The 19,057-nt window shown below is 51.1% G+C and overlaps 1 protein-coding gene across 3 annotated transcripts in view; it reads right to left on the bottom strand.

The window, feature by feature from the left end:
* The window catches only part of NPHP4 (nephrocystin 4), a 138,029-nt gene that overhangs the window by 32,618 nt on the left and 86,354 nt on the right, over window positions 1-19,057 (bottom strand). For all 3 annotated transcript variants that reach the window (XM_023215199.2, XM_023215200.2, XM_023215201.1), the window contains 5 exons: window positions 12,577-12,638; window positions 10,843-10,950; window positions 9,353-9,504; window positions 9,015-9,206; window positions 8,354-8,538 (listed from right to left, as the gene is read on the bottom strand). In XM_023215199.2, coding sequence (XP_023070967.1) covers window positions 8,354-8,538; window positions 9,015-9,206; window positions 9,353-9,504; window positions 10,843-10,950; window positions 12,577-12,638 — 699 coding nt within the window. The remainder of the gene's footprint in view (window positions 1-8,353; window positions 8,539-9,014; window positions 9,207-9,352; window positions 9,505-10,842; window positions 10,951-12,576; window positions 12,639-19,057) is intronic.

Below are 19,057 nucleotides of genomic sequence, written 5' to 3'. Positions count from 1 at the left end.
AAGCAAGAAGACCCAGAATCAAAGCACCCCATATCCTTTTTCTTTTTGAGACGGAGTGTTGCTCTATTGCCCAGGCTGGAGTGCAGTGGTGCGATCTCGGCTCACTGCAAACTCCGCCTCCACGGTTCACGCCATTCTCCTGTCTCAGCCTCCCAAGTAGCTGGGACTACAGGCACCCACCAAAACGTCCAGCTAATTTTTTTGTATTTTTAGTAGAGACGGGGTTTCACCGTGTTAGCCAGGATGGTCTCGATCTCCTGACCTTGTGATCCACCCGCCTCGGCCTCCCAAAGTGCTGGGATTACAGGCGTGAGCTACCACACCCGGCCAGCACCCCATATCCTGATCTCCGAAACATCATGCCCATTCAGACGGACCAGGCTCCACAGAGAAATGGGCCCTGGCTGGCAGCAGGGAGAACACAAGATAAGCCTGGAACCAGCACTGCTCCAGAAAGCAGGAGGCGCTCAAAGGCCAATCAGAGTGGGTGAAAGGCCGGAAGGGCTCCTGGAATAATAAAGAGTGCAATCCGGCGCATCGATGGAGATGCAGGAGGCCACAGCCACGCTCCAAAGACAAAGGAAAACAGCCAGATACCTAACGCTGGGATCGCCACTACTGGGCTAACTATTCCACCGACTTCTCACTCTGAAAACCGGCAATTAGAGGGAAAGAATTAAACCTTTGTCTTTTTGGAGCACACATCTTTTCGGAGCACGTATCTGTAGTTCATCCCCTGTCAGTAGGGAAAGTTCTTTTTTAACAAAGAATGTGAGCTAATAAAGGCAGAGCAGACCAAATGATAGAATTAGACAAACCACCATTTCGAAAACACTAATTAAATAACTGACGCAAGCAAAGCTCGGCCCAGGGTGTTAAAACAAGAGGTGGGAGGTTGCTGGGGACCAGATATTTCCATGAAGCCAAAAAATGGCCCAAGGAATTCTTTAGTCAGTTCAAAGGGAAAAACTCTCTTTCTACAGGAGAAACCTGGGGGTGGGCATCTCAACCAAGCGACCAAATCGGCATAGTTAACAATGAGATGGTCTAGCACTCGCGCTTCCTGAGGTGGTGGGCTGTGAAGCACACAGCACTGACAATGAAGTGTTTATGCTGAGATCCAGAATCAAACTGAGCTTTCGGCCCTCACTTCCAGCATTCAAGAACTACAGGGATAAAGCAACAAGTTCAACAACAGGAAGAAGCAACCAGATAAGCACGGAACACGGGACGTTCCGCAAGACAGCTCACTTGGTCTCTCCCGAAAGCCAGTGTCACTGGAAAAGAATGCAGGCGACCACCAGATTAAAGCGATAATCACAAATATAATACAGGAAACTGGGCTGGATCCCAGATCAAAAAAACATACATGGGGGACAATTGGGGAAATGGTACTATGAAATTCGTATTATCTTAAATGTGATACTAGAATTGCACATATATAAAAGGGTACCCTTATTAAGAGATGCACGTTGCTTATTTAGAGGTACAGTGTTACCATGCATGTCTACAACTTACTTTCACATAATTCAAGATAAACAGTTAAGCAATACTCCAAAACATGGCACGGTTTCTGTAGGTGGGGACACATGGGATTAGGGCTCTCGCAGAGGGCCTAGAGATCCACTAAGCAAGACATGGCAAGGCCGTGCTAGCTGGCCCGGAGCAGGACTGGAGGCTGGTCTGATGGAGACGCCTCTCGGCTGGGAGAGCCCAGGGAGGGGAAATGGACTGGCATCCTTCAGAAGAACAGATACTCTTGGCTGCTCCAAAATTCAGTGACTTCAGCTCTCACACTGAGGAGGGCCCCATGAGACAAAAACACCAAGAGAAACATGTTAGGAAGCAGAAGGCCAGGACAGGAGCAAAGAAAGCAAAAAGGGTCGAAGGCACCAAGCCCAGGGCCGAGGAGGGAACCAACGCACACGGGGGAGACCATGCCCTCAGCAGAGCCCCCCGAAAGGTGCAGGAAGAAGAGGTGATGAGAAGAAAGGCCACTCACAGCTCCGAACACCCAAACACAGAGAAAACCACTCTCGGGAGCCCCGGGCTCCTTGGCTCCTCCAGGCCCACAGGCGTGGCTGCGGGAAGCTTCAGTTCAGGAGGACCAGTGTGCAGGGCCTTGGCACGAGCCCCTCAACGGCTTTGCCAGGAAGACAGCCCCGCCTCAGATGCTGCTCTCTTAGTGGATCTTCCTCCTGATCAGGACGAGGCAAAGGCCTGGGAAGCTGGAACCAAGGCGTTCTCCCATCTGCCCTCATTCACTCAGACACCCGAGTCTCTGGCAATGTCAAATTTTGGATTCTGAGAATATAATTTTCCGTAGGACAACTACTCAGGGGCTGGGAATTGGCTTGTCTACATTTGGTGGGTATGGGGCCAGTGCTTTAAAATCCTACATGTCCTATTAACTCTGGTGACGGGCTATGGAAAGAATGTCTATCAGTTCAAACACACACATGCACACTCACACACACACACACACACACGCATACACACACACACACAAACGCATACACATACACACACACGGACACAGACAGCACACTAGAAAATGGGCAGGGGGGACCTGAACACATGCCTCATGAACGACGATACCCCCGAGGCCAGCAGGCCTGTGAAAGGCACTCAGTATCATCAAGGAAGCTCCGACCACCAGATGCCTCCACATCAGGATGGTTCAAAGAGACAAAGAAACCAGTGATCACCAGGTGACTGGCGAGGGCATGGCGCTGTCTGGGCTGCCGGGCTCCTGCTGATGGATGTGGAAGCTGGCACAGCACGGGGGAAACCCGCCTGGCAGATCCATTAAACCTAACAACAGGAGCTGCTCCACAACCCAGCCGTTCACTCCCAGGCACGTCTCCAACACAACGGCCCGTGCGCACCAAAAGCACACTCGCAGCAGCGTTACGCAAAAGCGCCAAAAACTAGAACCCATTCCATTGCCTACATGAATGGAGAAGTATCACAGAATCACCAGACACTGGGTTTCTCTACAGCCAGGAAAATGGAAACGCTACTGCTATAGACAGAACAGGGACCTCACAGACAAGAGGCCAGCAAAGAAGTGGGATTCAAAACACAACATAAAACATGATCCCACCGAAGTCCAAAAAAGGGGGCAAAATCGATCTACGGTGGCGGAATTCAGAAGGGTGGTTCCCTTGGGGGGAGGTGAAGGACTGGGGTGAGGGAGGCCTCTGCATCCTGTTCCAGAGCCCCTTCCGGGCTGGGAGGTGGTTACGCAGATGTGTTCACTTGGTAAAATTTGTACCTTTTATAAAAATTAGCTCAAAATGGATCACAGACCTAAATGTGAACCACAGAACTATACAACTCCTAGGAGATAACACAGAACAAAATCTAGGTGACCTCAGAGATGGCTTTTCAGATACAACCCATGCACAATCCATGAGAGAAATAACTAATGAGCTGGACTTCATTAAAATGAAAAACTTCACTCTGCCAAACATGCTGGTAAGAGAATAAAAAGACAAGCCACAGATCGGGAAAAAACATTTGCAGAATACGTATCTGACAATGGACTTGCATCCAAAATGTATACAGACATCCGTTCAGGTATTTGAGCAGAAATCTCATGGAGGAAGATGTACAGAAGGCAAATAAGCACGAGAAGATGCTCCACGTCATACGTCACTAGAGAACTGCAAATTACAACAACAAGACACCACTGTAAGGCCTGCTAGAGCAGCTAAAATCCCAACCACTGACAAGACCAAATGCTGGTGAGGATATGGAGCAACCAGAACCCTCATTCACTGCTGGTGGGAATGCAAAAAGGCCCAGCCACTTTGGAAGACAGTATGGTGATTCCTAACAAAACTAAACACACTCTTACCACATGATCCAGCAACCACATTCCTTGGTATTTACCCGTGAGTTGAAACATCATGTACACACAAAACCCTGTACACAAATGTTTCTAACAGCTTTATTCAAAATTGCCAAAAACTGTAAACAACCAAGATACCCTTCAAGAGGTGAATGGAAAAATAGGCTGTGGCACGTACATGCAATGAAGTGTCATTCAGCAATCCAAGAAATGACTGAGCGAGACATAAAAAGCCATGGAGGAACTTTAAATGCACAGTGCTGGAAGAAACCAGTTTTGAAAAGCTACAAACTATGATACCAGTTGTATGACGTTCTGGAAGAGGCAACATGGAAACAGTCAAAAGAACAGTAGTGCCCGGGGAGGAGGGGAGGGCTGAATAGGTGGAGCGTAGGGGGGTGTAGGGCGATGAAGCTATTCCGTATGATCCACTATGGTGCATCCACAACGTCATGTATTTGTCAAAAATCACAGACTGTATAATGCAGAATGAACTTTAGCGTAAACTATGAGTTTAGTTCATAATACTTTTTTAATACTGGTTCATCAATTGTAACAAATGTGTCACACAGCAGGTATGGTGGCTCACACCTGACATCTCAGCACTTTGGGAGGCTGAGGCAGGAGGATCACTTGAGCCAAGGAGTTCAACACCAGCCTGGCCAACATGGCAAAACCCCACCTCTATAAAAACTACAAAAAAGCGTTAGTTGGGCACGGTGGTGCATGCCTGTGCTCCCAGCTACATGGGGGCTGAGGTGGGAGGACTGTTTGAGCCCAGGAGGTAGGGGTTGCAGTGAGCCGTGATTGTGCCACTGCACTCCGGCCTGGGTGACAGAGTAAGATCCTGTCTCAAAAAAAAACAAAAATAAAAAACCCGAAGAAAGAACATGTCACACCAATGCAAAATGTTAATAATAGGGGAAATTCTTGGAGGGGGAGGGCCTATGGGAACTCTCTGTACCAGCTACTCAATTTTTCTGTAAACCTAAAACCGATCTAAAAAAAAAAATTATTAATTTTTTAAAATAATAAAACCATCCGCTGGCAATCTGTGCTCTTTACCATATGCATGTTATAGTTCAACAACAACAACAAATATCTTTTAAGTGAGGCTTATGAGAGGCTCAGTCCTGAACTGATGCAACTCCCAAGGCCCTAGGGAACCGTGCCCGTCCAGGGAGAACCCTCCTGCGAGCTGCGGCTGCTGAAGGAAGCCCAGACCTGCCCGGGCAGAGACTCAGCTATGTAAGAAATGGAAATCAGTCGGGTGAGGTTTTTTTGGACTTCAACTTAAGAATTTTGGACTCTGAATTTTAATTCATAATGACAAGAAAATTTGATTTTGGAGTTTCATTTCTTTGGACTTCAACCTGCAAGGAAATTTAATTTGGGGACTTTAATTCCTCTCTGGGAAATTCACCATGGAAAGGGGTTTATATTCAAGTCAGGAGCATCTCTAAGTGGTTGGCCTTTTTTATTGAATGATCTCAATGCTATCATTTAACTTCACTGCAGAGCCTCTGATGAGCTGTGCTGGATAAAATGACTGCATGGAATTTGGAATGGGAAACAGAGTAGGGAATGAGTCTTCAGCAGTGGGTACAGAGGAGCCTTGAGAGCAACACATTAATCTGATCCATTTTACAGCCTTCTGGGGACATCAGTTGGACTGCCTACCAAAGGCCTCGGGAGGATTGAAAAAGGAAAGGTGGTTGGCTTAGTTGAAGTGATTCAGGAAGGCTGGAACCGCCCTGGTGGTGACCAGCCCCCTCCCAGCAAAGACAAAGGCCACAGCCCTGGTTTAGTAATGACGAAGGCCAATGAGTTGAGAAAACCAAACCCCGGAAATGTCCTTCCCTGGCTTCACACCTCCATGCAAAGGAGCCTCCTGTGGCCTCTCTCTGCCCAGCCCCCCCACCGTGCCTCTCAGGGCGAGAGCAGCTCAACTGACTGGGGATGGGGAATAGACTGAGCTAACTAACTAGGCTGCTCACTCCTCCTCCCCACTCTCTTCTTTTCAGATCTGCCCACAGGAGAGAATGCAACCGTCCGAGATGTGCTTCCAGGCATGCAGAGAGGCGAGGGCTCACCCCAGGTGCCAAGCCCGCTGCTGTCTGGCCGACTTCCACCTGTATCAAAGGCTATCCACATCGGGGGCTGGCACCAGTGGGCACAGCTGGCTCTCAGACCAACCAAGTCCTACACCCTCTTTATCATGAATAAATGCATGATAAAGACAGTGATATTTTCATCTCCGCCATCTGCCTCTCTTGACTGACTGTGCCCATGGACAAGAAACAAAAAGCATGCCCTGTTGTACCTGGTGACCCTGGTGCCCAACTGTTTGGCTGACTTGTTCTATTGTTTTGTCTTCTAAGCATTTACACTCATCAAATTTTTTTCCTTCTACTTTTATTGGGTTTGTTCTGCCTTTTCTCCCCCCAAACTTAAGTTGAACAATTAAAACAATATCTGAAAGGGTACTTTTCTTCTTCACCAACACAAGCATTTAAAACTGTAAATTCCCCTGTATTCACAATTTTACTTGCATCTCCTAAGTTTTGATATGCAATATTATTTTGTCATTCAGTTTTAAAAAATTAGGCATTTCTATTTGAGGTCTTCATTGACCCATGAAATAATTAGGAGCATGTTTTAAAATTTAAAAAAAAAAGCAGTTCAGAGTGGTTGTAGGGGAGGGAGTGACTGACTTCTGATCTTGTAGCATTATGACCAAAGAAAGTTATAAAATTAGATATATATAATTTTATTATATATAATAAAATATATATAATAAATAATATTTATTTATTGGTATAATTCTCTATTGGTATACCAATAAATTGGTATAATTCTCTCAGTATAGGGTGATGCCTGCTTGGTGAGCTAAAAACATATATATGAATGATGATCCGTTTTTCTAAGTTTCAAAGTATGCTTTAAAATAATGCATATTCTCTAAATGGGGTGTACAGGTTTCCTCAGATCACCTGTTTAAACTGTATTTTATAATATCCTTATTAATTTATTTCTGTTTGATCATCAGTCTACTGAGAAGTATGTCTAGAGCTCCCAGGATTGTGGGGTTTTGCCGATTTCTCCTTGTAAGTCCATCAAGTTCTCCTTTCCATCTTGAGGTTAGGTGTGTTAGAAGTTCGCGGATTCAGAACTGTTCCTTTTCCTAGTGAATTACTTTCTTGGTTAATGTTTAACAGCCTCCTCGATCCCTAGCGCTGCATTTGCTTTGGGTCTCTGTTGTCAGGTGCCATTGTTAGGCTACTTCCATTTGAGGTCAGTACTTCAACATCACTTTTCCCACCTGCCACTTTCTACCTCGAGAGGCGGCAGTGTTTGAGACCCCAGCTGGGTCCCTTATGAGCTGTGTCATTAACCAAGATGGGGAAACTGACCATCAATAAAAATACCAATATGTCAGACGTGTTTCTATTCAATGTAGCTTCAATTTATTAGTTTACAATGATACCGGAAGAAAAAAAAGTCATTGGTCCCCATCCTTCAAGGATGCCAGGGAATCATGTAATTACTTCAGAAATTGGCAAATAAAGGGAAGAATCAAGTATCATCCAGCCTTTCCTATACAAACCGCATCTCAACATAAGCAAAAAGTTGATGCCGGGAAGTTTCTGGCTTTGGAAGCATCCCAGCTAACAAACAAGGGAGGTGTTCTAGAAACAACGTCACTACTGCACAAATGACACAGCAGTGGGCATAATGGCTGCTGGTGCAACATAAAAAGAAGCAAGCAGACGCCAAGGGTGCAGCAGAGGTGAAGGAGGTGGCACAAACATTACCCGCTACAAAGAATTCTTGCCAAAAACAAAAACAAAACCAAGCATCTAATAATGCATCTAGATCTAACTCCCAATTGACAGGTAAAGAGGGGACAGAACAACACCTTTATGTTACCACCAGGATACAAAAACAAAATCCAGACTGTGCGGTGGATGCTCTACAGTACAATGTGGCTTCTTCAACAAATACATAAAAAAGAAACAACAGAGACAGGCACGGTGACAGCAACTGCAGACAGAGACTGAAGAGTCACACTGCTCCACGACCAGTATGGACCTTATTTCTGGACAAACTTAAAAAAATGTTATGAGGTTACTAGCAAAATTGTAACATTGGCTAGATACTTGATGATATTAGGAGTTATTATTTTAGGTGGGAAATACCAATTATGTTTTTCAATAAGAATTCTTAATTTTTTAGATACACATAAGCAAATATTCACACATGAAATTATGTAATGTCTGGGATTTGCTTCAAAACAACCCTGGCTTGGGGGAGGATGCTGGGTTGGGAGGTAGCTAAGAGCTGCTGGGGCTGAGGGTTTGCTGCACTGGTTCACCGTGTTATTCTAATGTTGTATATGTTTTAAACTTTTCATAGTACCACTTTCATAACACTGACAATTTACACACACAACTCAGCACAGAATGTCTCACCTTTGCCACGCACATGAGTACTCACCAGCATCAAAGGTGCCGTCTCTGCTCACAGGCACGAGGATGTGGGTCAGGGCACCAGGGCCAGCCCCAGCCTCATCCAGCGGGACCAGCTGCAGTCGTGGCGTTGTTGCGGGTGGGAAGCGGTAGAACTGGAAGGTGAAATACACAGTCTTTGGCCATGACGTTCCTCGGCAGTCCTCGGCCACTCTGAATCCAACAACAGCTCTGGGTTAATCGGGTATCCATGGCACAGAACCTGAGGGGTCTGATGTGCATTTGCATAAGGGGATGGTCCAGGCACCTTAGTTGCTGGGGCAACAGTAAAGAGGCTGCCACGGTCACCAATGGAACCGCTTTGCTGTGCTCTCAGCAAGCCGGCCAGACAGCAGCACTCAAGAGTATGAGGACACTCCCGGCTACAGAAGCTGCCTTCGGAGCTACACTAAGATCTGAGACCTGGACGACACACCGAAGGACCACAAAAGATGGGGCAAAGCAGCTTTCCCAGCATTTAGCATGCCATGGGTGGGTCCCAGCCAAGATAAGATAAAGCAGATGGCACTCCCGAATCTACCACGACCAGAGCACAGACAGTTCTGCCAGGTCAGAATCTCAGCAAAGTTTCTCTTCAACACAGGACATGTGAAAGCCAGATGAGTAACACAGAATATTCAAGCATTTACCTGCTAAAGGCAAGAAACTGTAGCACCATCTCGTTGCTTTGTAGACAATCCGATTCCTCCATCTGAGGGTTAAACGTCACGGGGTCTGTAGGGTTGACGGCCTCAGCTGGCTGTTTATTGGCATCCAGAATCTCAGGAAAGCCGGAGGACTGCAGGAGCACCATGGAGGCTCTCGAGGGCTGCCCTGCAGAGCTGAGACAGAGACTCCTCAGGCAGCCTCCCGGGAAAGGGGGCACCCACTGATGCACCTCCCTGCGGAACGCCTGGTGTTCACAAGGTCCAACGGTCTGACGACACAGCACGTGCCTGGTTCCACCCCACCCAGACCCACACCTCACCTCCTGGTCTGTGTTCCCGCAACAATAGGGGCATGCAAAGGCGTGAACGGCAGCTCCTGTAACTGTTCGGCAATGGAGGTTTCCAGGACCAGGCAGGTCTGGCTCAGGTCAGCTTCCAGGTGGGAGATACCGCCCTCCAACGGGAACTCCTGCTGAACAAAACGAGGGCTTTCGAGTGAGGCCACCAAGGACCCCAACTCCTAACAACCAACGGTGCCCAGATCTAAGGGGATTCATCGATGAATTGCCTCTAGAGGGTTGCCAGCTCTAGCAAATAAAAATACAGAAGGTGCAATTACACTTGAATTTCAGGTAAACAACAAATAATTTTAGTATAAGTATGTTCCCTGCAATATTTGGGACATACTTATACCAAAAAAGTATTTGTTGTTTACCTGAAGTCCAAATTTAACTGGGCATCCTGTATTTCACGTGGCAACCCAATTTGTGAGTTGAGAAGCAGTGAGGAAGGAATCCTAATTTTATGAGCAGGTCAGGACCGTGGGAGACATCTGACACCTGAGATGGGAAATTCACATCAAAATATGTTTATAGAACAGAAAGATGAAGCTTCCTCAACACTCCAAGATAAACCGTGGCACCAAGCCCCTGGCTGGTGTGTTTGGACAGTCTTGTCCTCACAGCCCCTGAACCTTCCTGTCATTCACTCGTATTCCACCTCCACTCCCCTCCAAGGCCGAGGCAGGCCTCTCAGCGAGGAGCTGGCTTGGGAGTTGGGAATGTGCTCTCCCAAGCTTCATTCCCAGGCTTTCCGTTCCAGGCCAGAGGAAACCAGGTCACCCTCACACCGTGTCTCAGGCGCCAGTAATAAAAAGCTAGGCAAGCTCTTCACAAACACACGAGCCCCAGAGATGCTTTAGATAAGGCGGCAGAGACTCATGGTGCTAGAAGTGTTTTCAAACAAGGAATTAAAAGAAACTATTTTTCCTCAACATAACTCCAGTTAAGACCAGAGATGCGGTTTGCAGGTGAATCAGCTGACTTTGGAAACCAAACTCCACAGGAATTCCCCAAGATTGGCAACGCAGGCCAATCTTAGCCAGAAGCGCACCCTGAAGCCAGGATGGGGGCCTCCACTCACCTCCTTTAGCTGCTGACAGCAAGGAGGGTCCCGGGGTGGTGGGTGCCTGTCTCAGCCTCTGTCTACAGATTCAGCCACACCTTCTTTTTACTTTCATGCAGAGACCTAGGGGCAGCTCAGCTTTGTTTTCGTGGGTAGATCACAATCTGAATCAAGTGCCGTGGCATGAAGAACTCACAGGCCACATTCTTCTTTGGTCTCCAAGACAGAATGGTGGCAACTGTCTGAGGCCTCAGAGTAAGCAATGCCCCCCGCCCAACCCACATCCCAGGGAACCTGCAAGGTCTCTGCCACCTAACTGAGGACCAGCACAGCACAAAAACCCGAAGTGAGGAGTTGTGGAGCCATTCCTTGGTAGAAGGCGAGGCGGGAGGTGGGCAGCACTTACTGCCTGAGACGGGGAGGCCGGAGAGCCATGGGGCAGCTGTGAAGTAGGCCTGGCCAAGCAGTGCTGAGTCGGGGACTGCGGGGAGGCCGCCAGCTGGGAAATCGACAACTGGAAGGAAAGAGAGCACAGGTGAGGGGCTCAGAAACTTGCCAGTCCATCCACAAAGCTCCCAGCATGCACTGGCCACACCGGGGAACGGGGCAGCCCTGGATCCAGCCACGGAAGGCAGTGATGCCTGCAGCCTCCCGGCCAGGGCAGCTCTGGAACCTGGGACCGCTTCTCAAGTTCCTTTATTTAATGACAGAGAGGTGATTCCATGATCTACCCCAGATCATAGTATGTGAATAAGAATATTATTAACAAGGAAAACAGGCAGGAGAGGAGAAAGCATCTCCAGCTACAGGGGCAGCCTGGCCCGTGCCTCTCTGTCCCTTGCCAGCACTGGACTGAGCACCTCCAAGGCCCTGCTGATTCTAGCTGCCTGCACTCCTATCGAACAAACCTCCCTGTTAAGGCAATGACCACCTTGATGCCGAGGGCTGGGGGCCCAGGCACTACTGAAGACACAGATCTCAAACCTGGACTCTAACTCCAGGACACACAGCCAGCACCTGAGACATTCACTGCCCGCAATGATGGCTGGCCCACACCAGGTGCTGGCAGAGAGGCCCCAATGTATGAGGAGGCACTGAGGAACGAATGGGGGGCGGGGTGCGTGAAGCATCCCCAGGGGACCCTAGCAGAATCTTCAGGGAGCAGAGATCTTTGGGGCCTGCCCAGCTTCCTCAGACCCCGCAAGGTATTGTGACCGCTCAGGGTCACATAGAAACTGCTCCAGGGAAAATGCCAGGTTGGGCCAGCAGGGAAGCCCGGGAGGCCGTGCACAGACTCGTGCCTTTAGGGGAATCCAGTATTCTTCATTCGTGATCCGGCTTCCCGCTGCAGATGACACACTAAAGCTGCTTCCTAGAGACAGCCTTGGATGCTGAATTAGTCAACTTTTCTAGAAAGTCAATTTTGAGGGTGATGCTGGCAGACAAAGTCATCAGCAGGAACAAGCCACATCTGACATCACTCGAAATGACACAGCCAAGGCCAGCCTGGAGCCACAGGTGAGCACCACGGGTGTCTCGGGACTCCAGAATGGCAGCCAAGCAGGAGTTCGGCTCAGACCGCTGGCGGGCAACGGCCCAGCGGGAAGGAGCCTCTCCTCCCACCCAGGAAGCCCCAGCGTTATGGGGACCTACGCCGTCGGACATGCAGCTGCCAGCTGCTCGTGGTTCTCAGAACAGTGCCGGTCTCCACCAGCACTGGCTGCTTGGCCTACAGGGCCAAGGGTGCCTGGCGGGTGCCCTGGACGCCAATAGCTGCCAGGCACCGCTCCTGGTGGAGTTAGTCTGGAGAGCAAAGAGGGTGAGGACCACACCTCGGTGTCTCTCAGAAAAAGAGAAGGCCATCCAGTCCTGAAAGAGTTGCCACCATGAGATGTAACCGCCAGGGAGACGTGGAGATGCCCTATACAGCAACATAGGGGTTTCGAGCAGCAGCCCCACTAAAAGCCCGCACTGGGAGTGCATAGACAGGGCAGGAGGGGACACCCCGCTGCCGCCAGCAATCCTCCCCAGCCACACAGAAGCACACAGGGGGCAACTGTGCTTAAGCAGGGACAGAGGGTTTTCTTGCAAGTAATTGACTCTGGAATTCTGAAGGAGGCCGTGGGGGGCCTGGACTTACCCCTGGTCCCACAGGCGAGTCCTGCGGGGCAGCGACACCTCGAGGTGCTGGCGCTGGCGGGCCTAGAAGGAAGCACAGTGGGGCAGGAGAGGGAATGTGTCAGCCTGTGTAGGGGGCGGTGGGCCCCTGGACCCCCAGGTAGTCAGGTCTCCACAGACCTTACCACCTTGTCTGTAACGGGGCGGCTGCTGGTTACTGCTCAGGATCAACAGCAGCAACGGTGCCACCCAAAAGCGTCACTGTCTGTCTAGAGCCTTGGCATGCACCAGCAGCCAGGAGAGGGGGTGCAGCCGGCCTCGTCCTCGCGGGATGCATCCCTTGTTCTTCCTAGGCCAGGAGGTCTCGCAGCACGGGGTGCCTGGAGCTCCCTAACGCGCTTCTCCTCACCTGTCATCTTTGCATCTTCCTTGCCCGGAAGAGCTGGGGTCTGAGGCTGCCCCGGTCTTGCAGCTCCCTGACTCAGGCTATCTTGTTAACTGAGAAGCTCCTGAGCAGGAGCTGCCAACATGGCTCACAGCCTCGCAAACGCCCACTAAGCACAAGCTGTCCTCCAGGTCCTGCTGAGGATTCTCCATGCGGGCCCGGTAACACTGGGAGGCCCACCTGGGGAGGCAAGGCCAGCCCTTCATGTGGTCCCCCTGGAGCCAGGGACTGAGAACAGCCTTTGCCCTTTATGAGGCCATGGCTGCCTCCCAAGCATCCAGGGGCTGCTTACAGAGCCAGCAGCCTCATCTCAGGGCCACCTGTACCTGCCCAGCCCCGCCTCACCCTAGCTGGCATTTGTGCTGCGTCTGCAACCCCTCCCCAGGCCACATGGACACCTCATGGCCCAGCAGCCCCAGGGCGCTCAGCCCCTGCACCTCAGCAGGAGGAAGCACCAGCATCACTGGAGTCTCTGAAACCCACCAGGCTTCTTATGGTATTTCACATGCACCACCATCTGCCTCTGCCTGCCGTGACACCACCAAGCCAGACCCTAAGCCCATCCTGACGGGGCCACCTCCGCCCACTCAGAGGCCAGGGTGGGAGCCCCATGCACTGAGTCATCTGCCTGGCTTCCCTGAGGCCCAGAGCCCAGACTCCAGCCCATGTCCTGTCCCGGCCTGGCTCATGACAGCCTCCTTCACGGTGACAGGACTCTCCGCTGCAGCAGACACCACCACTCCCCATTGGACTTCCAGGATAACCCAGACCTCCGGAGAAATCAGGCTCCCCCATGGCTCTGTCCCATCTGCCATCACCCCCATGTGGCCCACATCTTGGGCCCAGCAGCGCGCCTTCCCTCCCTCTGCTGTGGCCTCTGCTGCCATGAAGGTTGGGCAAACAAATCTCCTGTATGTCCTGGAATCCTGAATTCCTGCAGCTCACAGCACGGGCCGGCACTCACGGGACCTACAGACCAAGCACACAGCACAGAGGCCTGTGACGTCAAACGCTGGGCACTCTGGATAGAGACTGCCCAGTCACTTCCTGTTCCGCTCTGAATCCCAACAAAACAAAAACAACAAGGAAAACACTGTTGACCAAGGAGAAACCAAATCCAGAAAGCACTGCCCTAACACCAGAGCTGCGTGACCATCAGAGCCAATCCCCGCCGTGCCTCTCCCAGCAGCTCTCGGAACCTATCCAAGGAGGTGCTTCCCCAGCTGCGGGATCTGGTGGAGACTCTGCTAAGGGCCTGTGGGTGGGTGGAAGGCAGTGCGGGCAAGGCCAGAGGGAGCCCTCAACCCTCAGAGGATCCAACTGCCCAGTCCAGCGGGCACAGCTCCCAGTCCAACCACCTCCTGGGCAGTGCCCATTTGGCCCGCCCAGCTCCTCTGTAACCAGCCACAGTAACGTGGCTCCAAGGAGCGCAAAGACTCTGGTCAGGGGAACCTGCCCTTCTATAAATGAGCTCACGCACTCGGAGGGAGTTAGCAAATGATCTAGCAAGCTCTGCTTCCCCAGGAAATATCTTCTCACTAAAAGCACAACGCGGATGAGGATTCTGCGGGGACCCAGCTGTCCTCAAAGCCGGTGCCTCTCCCCAGCTTCTCTGAGTGCCTCTTCCAGTCCATTTCAGAGCTCCGTGCAGCAACCCCCTGCCCACCTCCTCCCAGAAACAGCCTGAAAGATGAGACAGCAGAGCAGCAAGCGCAGTTCCACTCCGCTCCTCCGTAAATGGGAACTCGGAAAACTCCGCAGGCTGATTTTGATAATGAGGACAAATTGCCGGAAATGGCTCCATTATCTTCAGCAGAGACAGCGGGCACTCAGGGGCCAGCTCTCTGCGCCTGTGTGCGTCCTCTCGGGGAGGAAAGCCTGGATGAAAAGTTAAACCTTCCAAGCCCATCCGAACTTCTCACATGTACTTTATTTCCCCATCGTCTCAAATTTGCATACAGCATGGAAAGTTTTTTCAAGTAACTCTTTATATAATGACTTATGCAATTTTTTCTTCCAAGAGAGTAAACCTACCTAAAAGGCCATTTAAAAAGGCCATTAAAGGTGGCCATTTAAAAAGACACCTGGTGGGAAGCCCAGAGCCCCAGGTCCCCAAACACAGATCCATCCACTGAAGCACAGCAGGAAGAGATACACCAGGGCCACGAAATAACTCAGTTTTGAATCTCTTTGTTTTAATGTTCGATGTGGTTATGGGTTAAGGTGCTTCCCAAACTACACTCTCAGTCCTGCCCAGAGGACAGCGTGGCCACCAGGGAGCACCCGCTGTACTCCAGGCCCCAGGAGTCTCCAAAAACCATGGTGGAGTCTGGGAAGCCTGACTTCCGCCACATAACAGGACTCAGCTGACAAGCATCTGGGTCAGCAACTGAACTGGGAGCAGCACGCGTGTGCACAGGACACAGGAAGGAGCAGCTGTGGTGAGCAGACGGACGAGCACAAGGCTGTCTGGGGCAGCGCTGCGACAACAGCAAATCATCATCAGACACACCCAGGTGCTCCTGCAAATGGAAGCTACCTCAGCAGAACCCGGCAGATCCTGCGTGGGGCAGGGGAGCAATGGGATAGGAGGAGGCCAGCCAGTGTGTGCGGACCTGGGAAGGCAGCCGAGGCAAGTTAAAAAGTGACTAGAGGCCGGGCACGGTGGCTCACGCCTATAATCCCAGCACTTGAGAGGCCGAGACGGGCGGATCACGAAGTCAGGAGATCAAGACCATCCTGGCTAACACAGTGAAACCCCATCTCTACTAAAAATACAAAAAATTAGCCGGGCGTGGTGGCGGGCACCTGTAGTCCCAGCTACTTGGGAGGCTGAGGCAGGAGAATGGCGTGAACCCCGGAGGCGGAGCTTGCAGTGAGCTGAGATCACGCCACTGCACTCCGGCCTAGGTGACAGCCAGACTCCGCCTCAAAAACAATAAAATAAAAAACAAACAAACAAAAGTGACTAGAGCAGGTTAATTTGCATAGCCATGAAGGAGGGGCCCTCCCACACGAGTGCCTAGGACCGTAACAAGGCAGGAGTCTCTCCAAACCACAGCACTCCAGATCAGGGACACCTGCCTGACAACAAACCGACTTGCTGTGCTCCCCCAACCCCCACAAAAAGCCCCTGTCCCCAAGGGTCTTTGTTTCTAGACAGCTTACGTAAATGTCTCCTGTTTGGTTTTAAAATCTCTCCTTTGCTCCAAGCCCCCGGAGGCACCTACAGTCTGACCCTGCACACACAGCCCAGGCTACAACACCCTGCTAGCCCCAAAGCAACTTCACTGTGGAGAGTCCGTGCCCGTGGCTCGTTTCAGGTTGACAACATTAGAGAGAAAAATGAAAGAAACCCACAGTGTATGCAGGTGTGCTGGCAAATGTGTGGTAACCACGCCCATTAGACATGCTAGGAAACGTATCTGTACATTACCCGTAAAACTTAAAGTAAATTAAAATTTAGTTTAACAGTCATTATAAGACACACCTGTAGGTCCCTGACGGAGCCTGAAGTAGTAACACAGCACAGAGCAGAAAGCTGAGACCTCCACGGCAAGCAGCACAATCAGGTGCCTCTCCCAACACGGAGCCCCTCCGTTCACACCCCTGTGGCAGAGGCCTGGGCTCCCTCACTGGGAGGGGGAATCAGTGGCTGAGCCACCACAGGACCCTGGTTTCAGGGAAATAACCTGGTGTTAAGAAGAAGAGCACAGAGCCTGGCCAACATGGTGAAGCCCCGTCTCTACTAAAAATACAAAAATTAGCCAGACATGGTGGCGCCTGCCTGTAATCCTAGCTACTCGGGAGGCTAAGGCAGGAGAATTGTTTGAACCCAGGAGGCGGAGGTTGCAGTGTGCAGAGATCACGCCACTGTACTCCAGTCTGGGCAAAAAGAGTTAGACTCCATCTCAATAAAAAAAAGAAAGCACAGAGACTCAGCTCTTCCTTGGCTGCTCCAAGAAGCTCGTGGCCAGCGGGGCCCTGAGATGGGGTCGCCAGCACACACCTCTGGCCCAGAGCCAGATCTGAGAAGAGCAGGAAGAGACTAAGTCACTGGTTTCCCGGGACCCCAGAGCCAACTGTGGTCCAGAAATGGTCCACATGGATTGCCAGAGATGAAGAAAAACTTAGACTTCCCACCGCGGCAGGTTTTGCCACCTTTCTGAAGATTCCTTTTCCCTGATGCTCTATCACTCTCCAGTCTCCACTTGCTGAAAACCTCAGTCAACAAAATCTCAAGTGTCTACTCTTCTGTCAATTTAGCTTCCAGAAACTCAAAAGCCCTGCACTCAACTACAACGCAGGCCTCAGGAGGCAAGGCAGGGCCTGCACTCCGACCCCAACCCTGGGAGGGCCGCACGTCCCACCTGGTCACACAGAGCATCTTCACACTGCCTCTGCACTCGCCTGGAGGGGGACCTGCAAGAGCACGCAACCCACACACATCTACACACAAGAGAGAGGGTCACGCCCTCAAGCCCACGGCTCTCAGCATTGTGGGTGATTTGAACGGCAAAAGTTATATGGTGAAAAATAATGCTCACACATGCTCACAAGGACAAGATTCCTCAGAATTCCTCCTTCCTCCACCCCCAGGGAGATAATTCTATACATAAGGCAGAGAACAGAAAAGAACATTGTTACCCAGAGTAATGATACCACTAAAATCATAGCCCAAAACAGAGGAAGGAGCTCTCCAGCCAAGCCCATGGCCACCAGGCATGCAGCTCCCCACAAAGGAAGCGCACGGGGCTTCACTTCTTCATCACCCATGCGGGCCAGGAGACGAACAGGGATGGGCTGGGGCAGAAGGCGGCCCCCCACCAGCAACCCTCTCTCACTTCCCGCGTCACCTCACCAGACAGATTAAAAGTACTGACTACCAGCTAGACATGGTAGCTTGTGCCTGTAATCCCAGCACTTTGGGAGGCCAAGGCAGGAGTGTTTGAGTCCAGAAATTCAAGATCAGCCTGAGCAACATGGCAAAATCTCATCTACATACACACACAAAAAAAGCCTGGTGTGGTGGCATGCATCTGTGGTCCCAGCTACACGGTAGGCAGAGGCGGGAGGATCGCTTGGGCCTGGAAGGTAGAAGCCGCAGTGAGCCATGACTGCGCCACTGCACTCCAGCCTGGGCAACAGAGTGAGGTCTTCTCTCAAGAAAATAAAAAGTACTGACTACACGAAGGGGTCCCGGAGCTGCCGGGCTGCAGTGTCCACGTCCTGACCTAGGGTTTCACTGGACAGCTATCTATCCCCTCAAGCCACATAACTTTTCAATATGCATGCAGTGTTGCCAATTAAAAAGTGAAACTAGAAGCAAGGGGAAAGGAAGGATGTGTTTTGACCACCTCTACTTTCCCATGTCCACGGATTCATTTTCCAACAAACATTTTATCAGACGCCTGTACTATGACAGGACCATAGAAAGAAATGAAGATAAGGAAACAGCTCAGTGGAGGACGGGGCTGTGGTCTTCATTGAGGTGTCTTCCTAGGCTGAAGGGAGAACGGGCCTCTCGAGACATCAGGACACATGCATGGAGGCCAAACGTGTCCTTTCTGGAAACGTGAACAGGGTGTGAACGGGGTCCCCACAGCACCAGTCCCCTGTGGCCCGACTGCCCCAGCAGGAGCCAGGTGGACCCCCCGCTCCGCCCTGAAACGCACCTGTCCTCCTGGGCCTGGCTGTGCTGCCAGCCTGCCACTGAGCAAACTGGGGTCAGCAGAGGGCTGGATGAGGGGTCTTCACAGAGGAAAATGTTCATTTCACTGAGCAACTGCCCAGCTGAGCAAAGCTGCCTGTCTTTAACTATGGGGTCAGCAATTCTGTGGGAGAGACAAGTCCTGAGGGAGGAGGGAGGGGGGGCAACATGAAGAGGCTGTTGCTTAGCAACTCATGGCAGCTGGCGGAAGGCAGGGATGGGCCAGGCTCGGGCCTTGGCTCTTGCGGGTAGAGTGTGGCCCTGCTATGAACAGGGCTAAACAGATGGCCCCGAAAGGCAGGGGAAAAGGAAGGACCATCGCTAGTAAAGATGCAGTCTCTGGGGTTT

The sequence above is a fragment of the Piliocolobus tephrosceles genome, chromosome 1 (assembly GCF_002776525.5).
Source record: "Piliocolobus tephrosceles isolate RC106 chromosome 1, ASM277652v3, whole genome shotgun sequence".
Lineage (NCBI taxonomy): Eukaryota > Metazoa > Chordata > Mammalia > Primates > Cercopithecidae > Piliocolobus > Piliocolobus tephrosceles.
The sequence above is the reverse complement of the archived record's forward strand: the minus strand, read 5'-3'. Positions and strand labels throughout refer to the sequence as shown.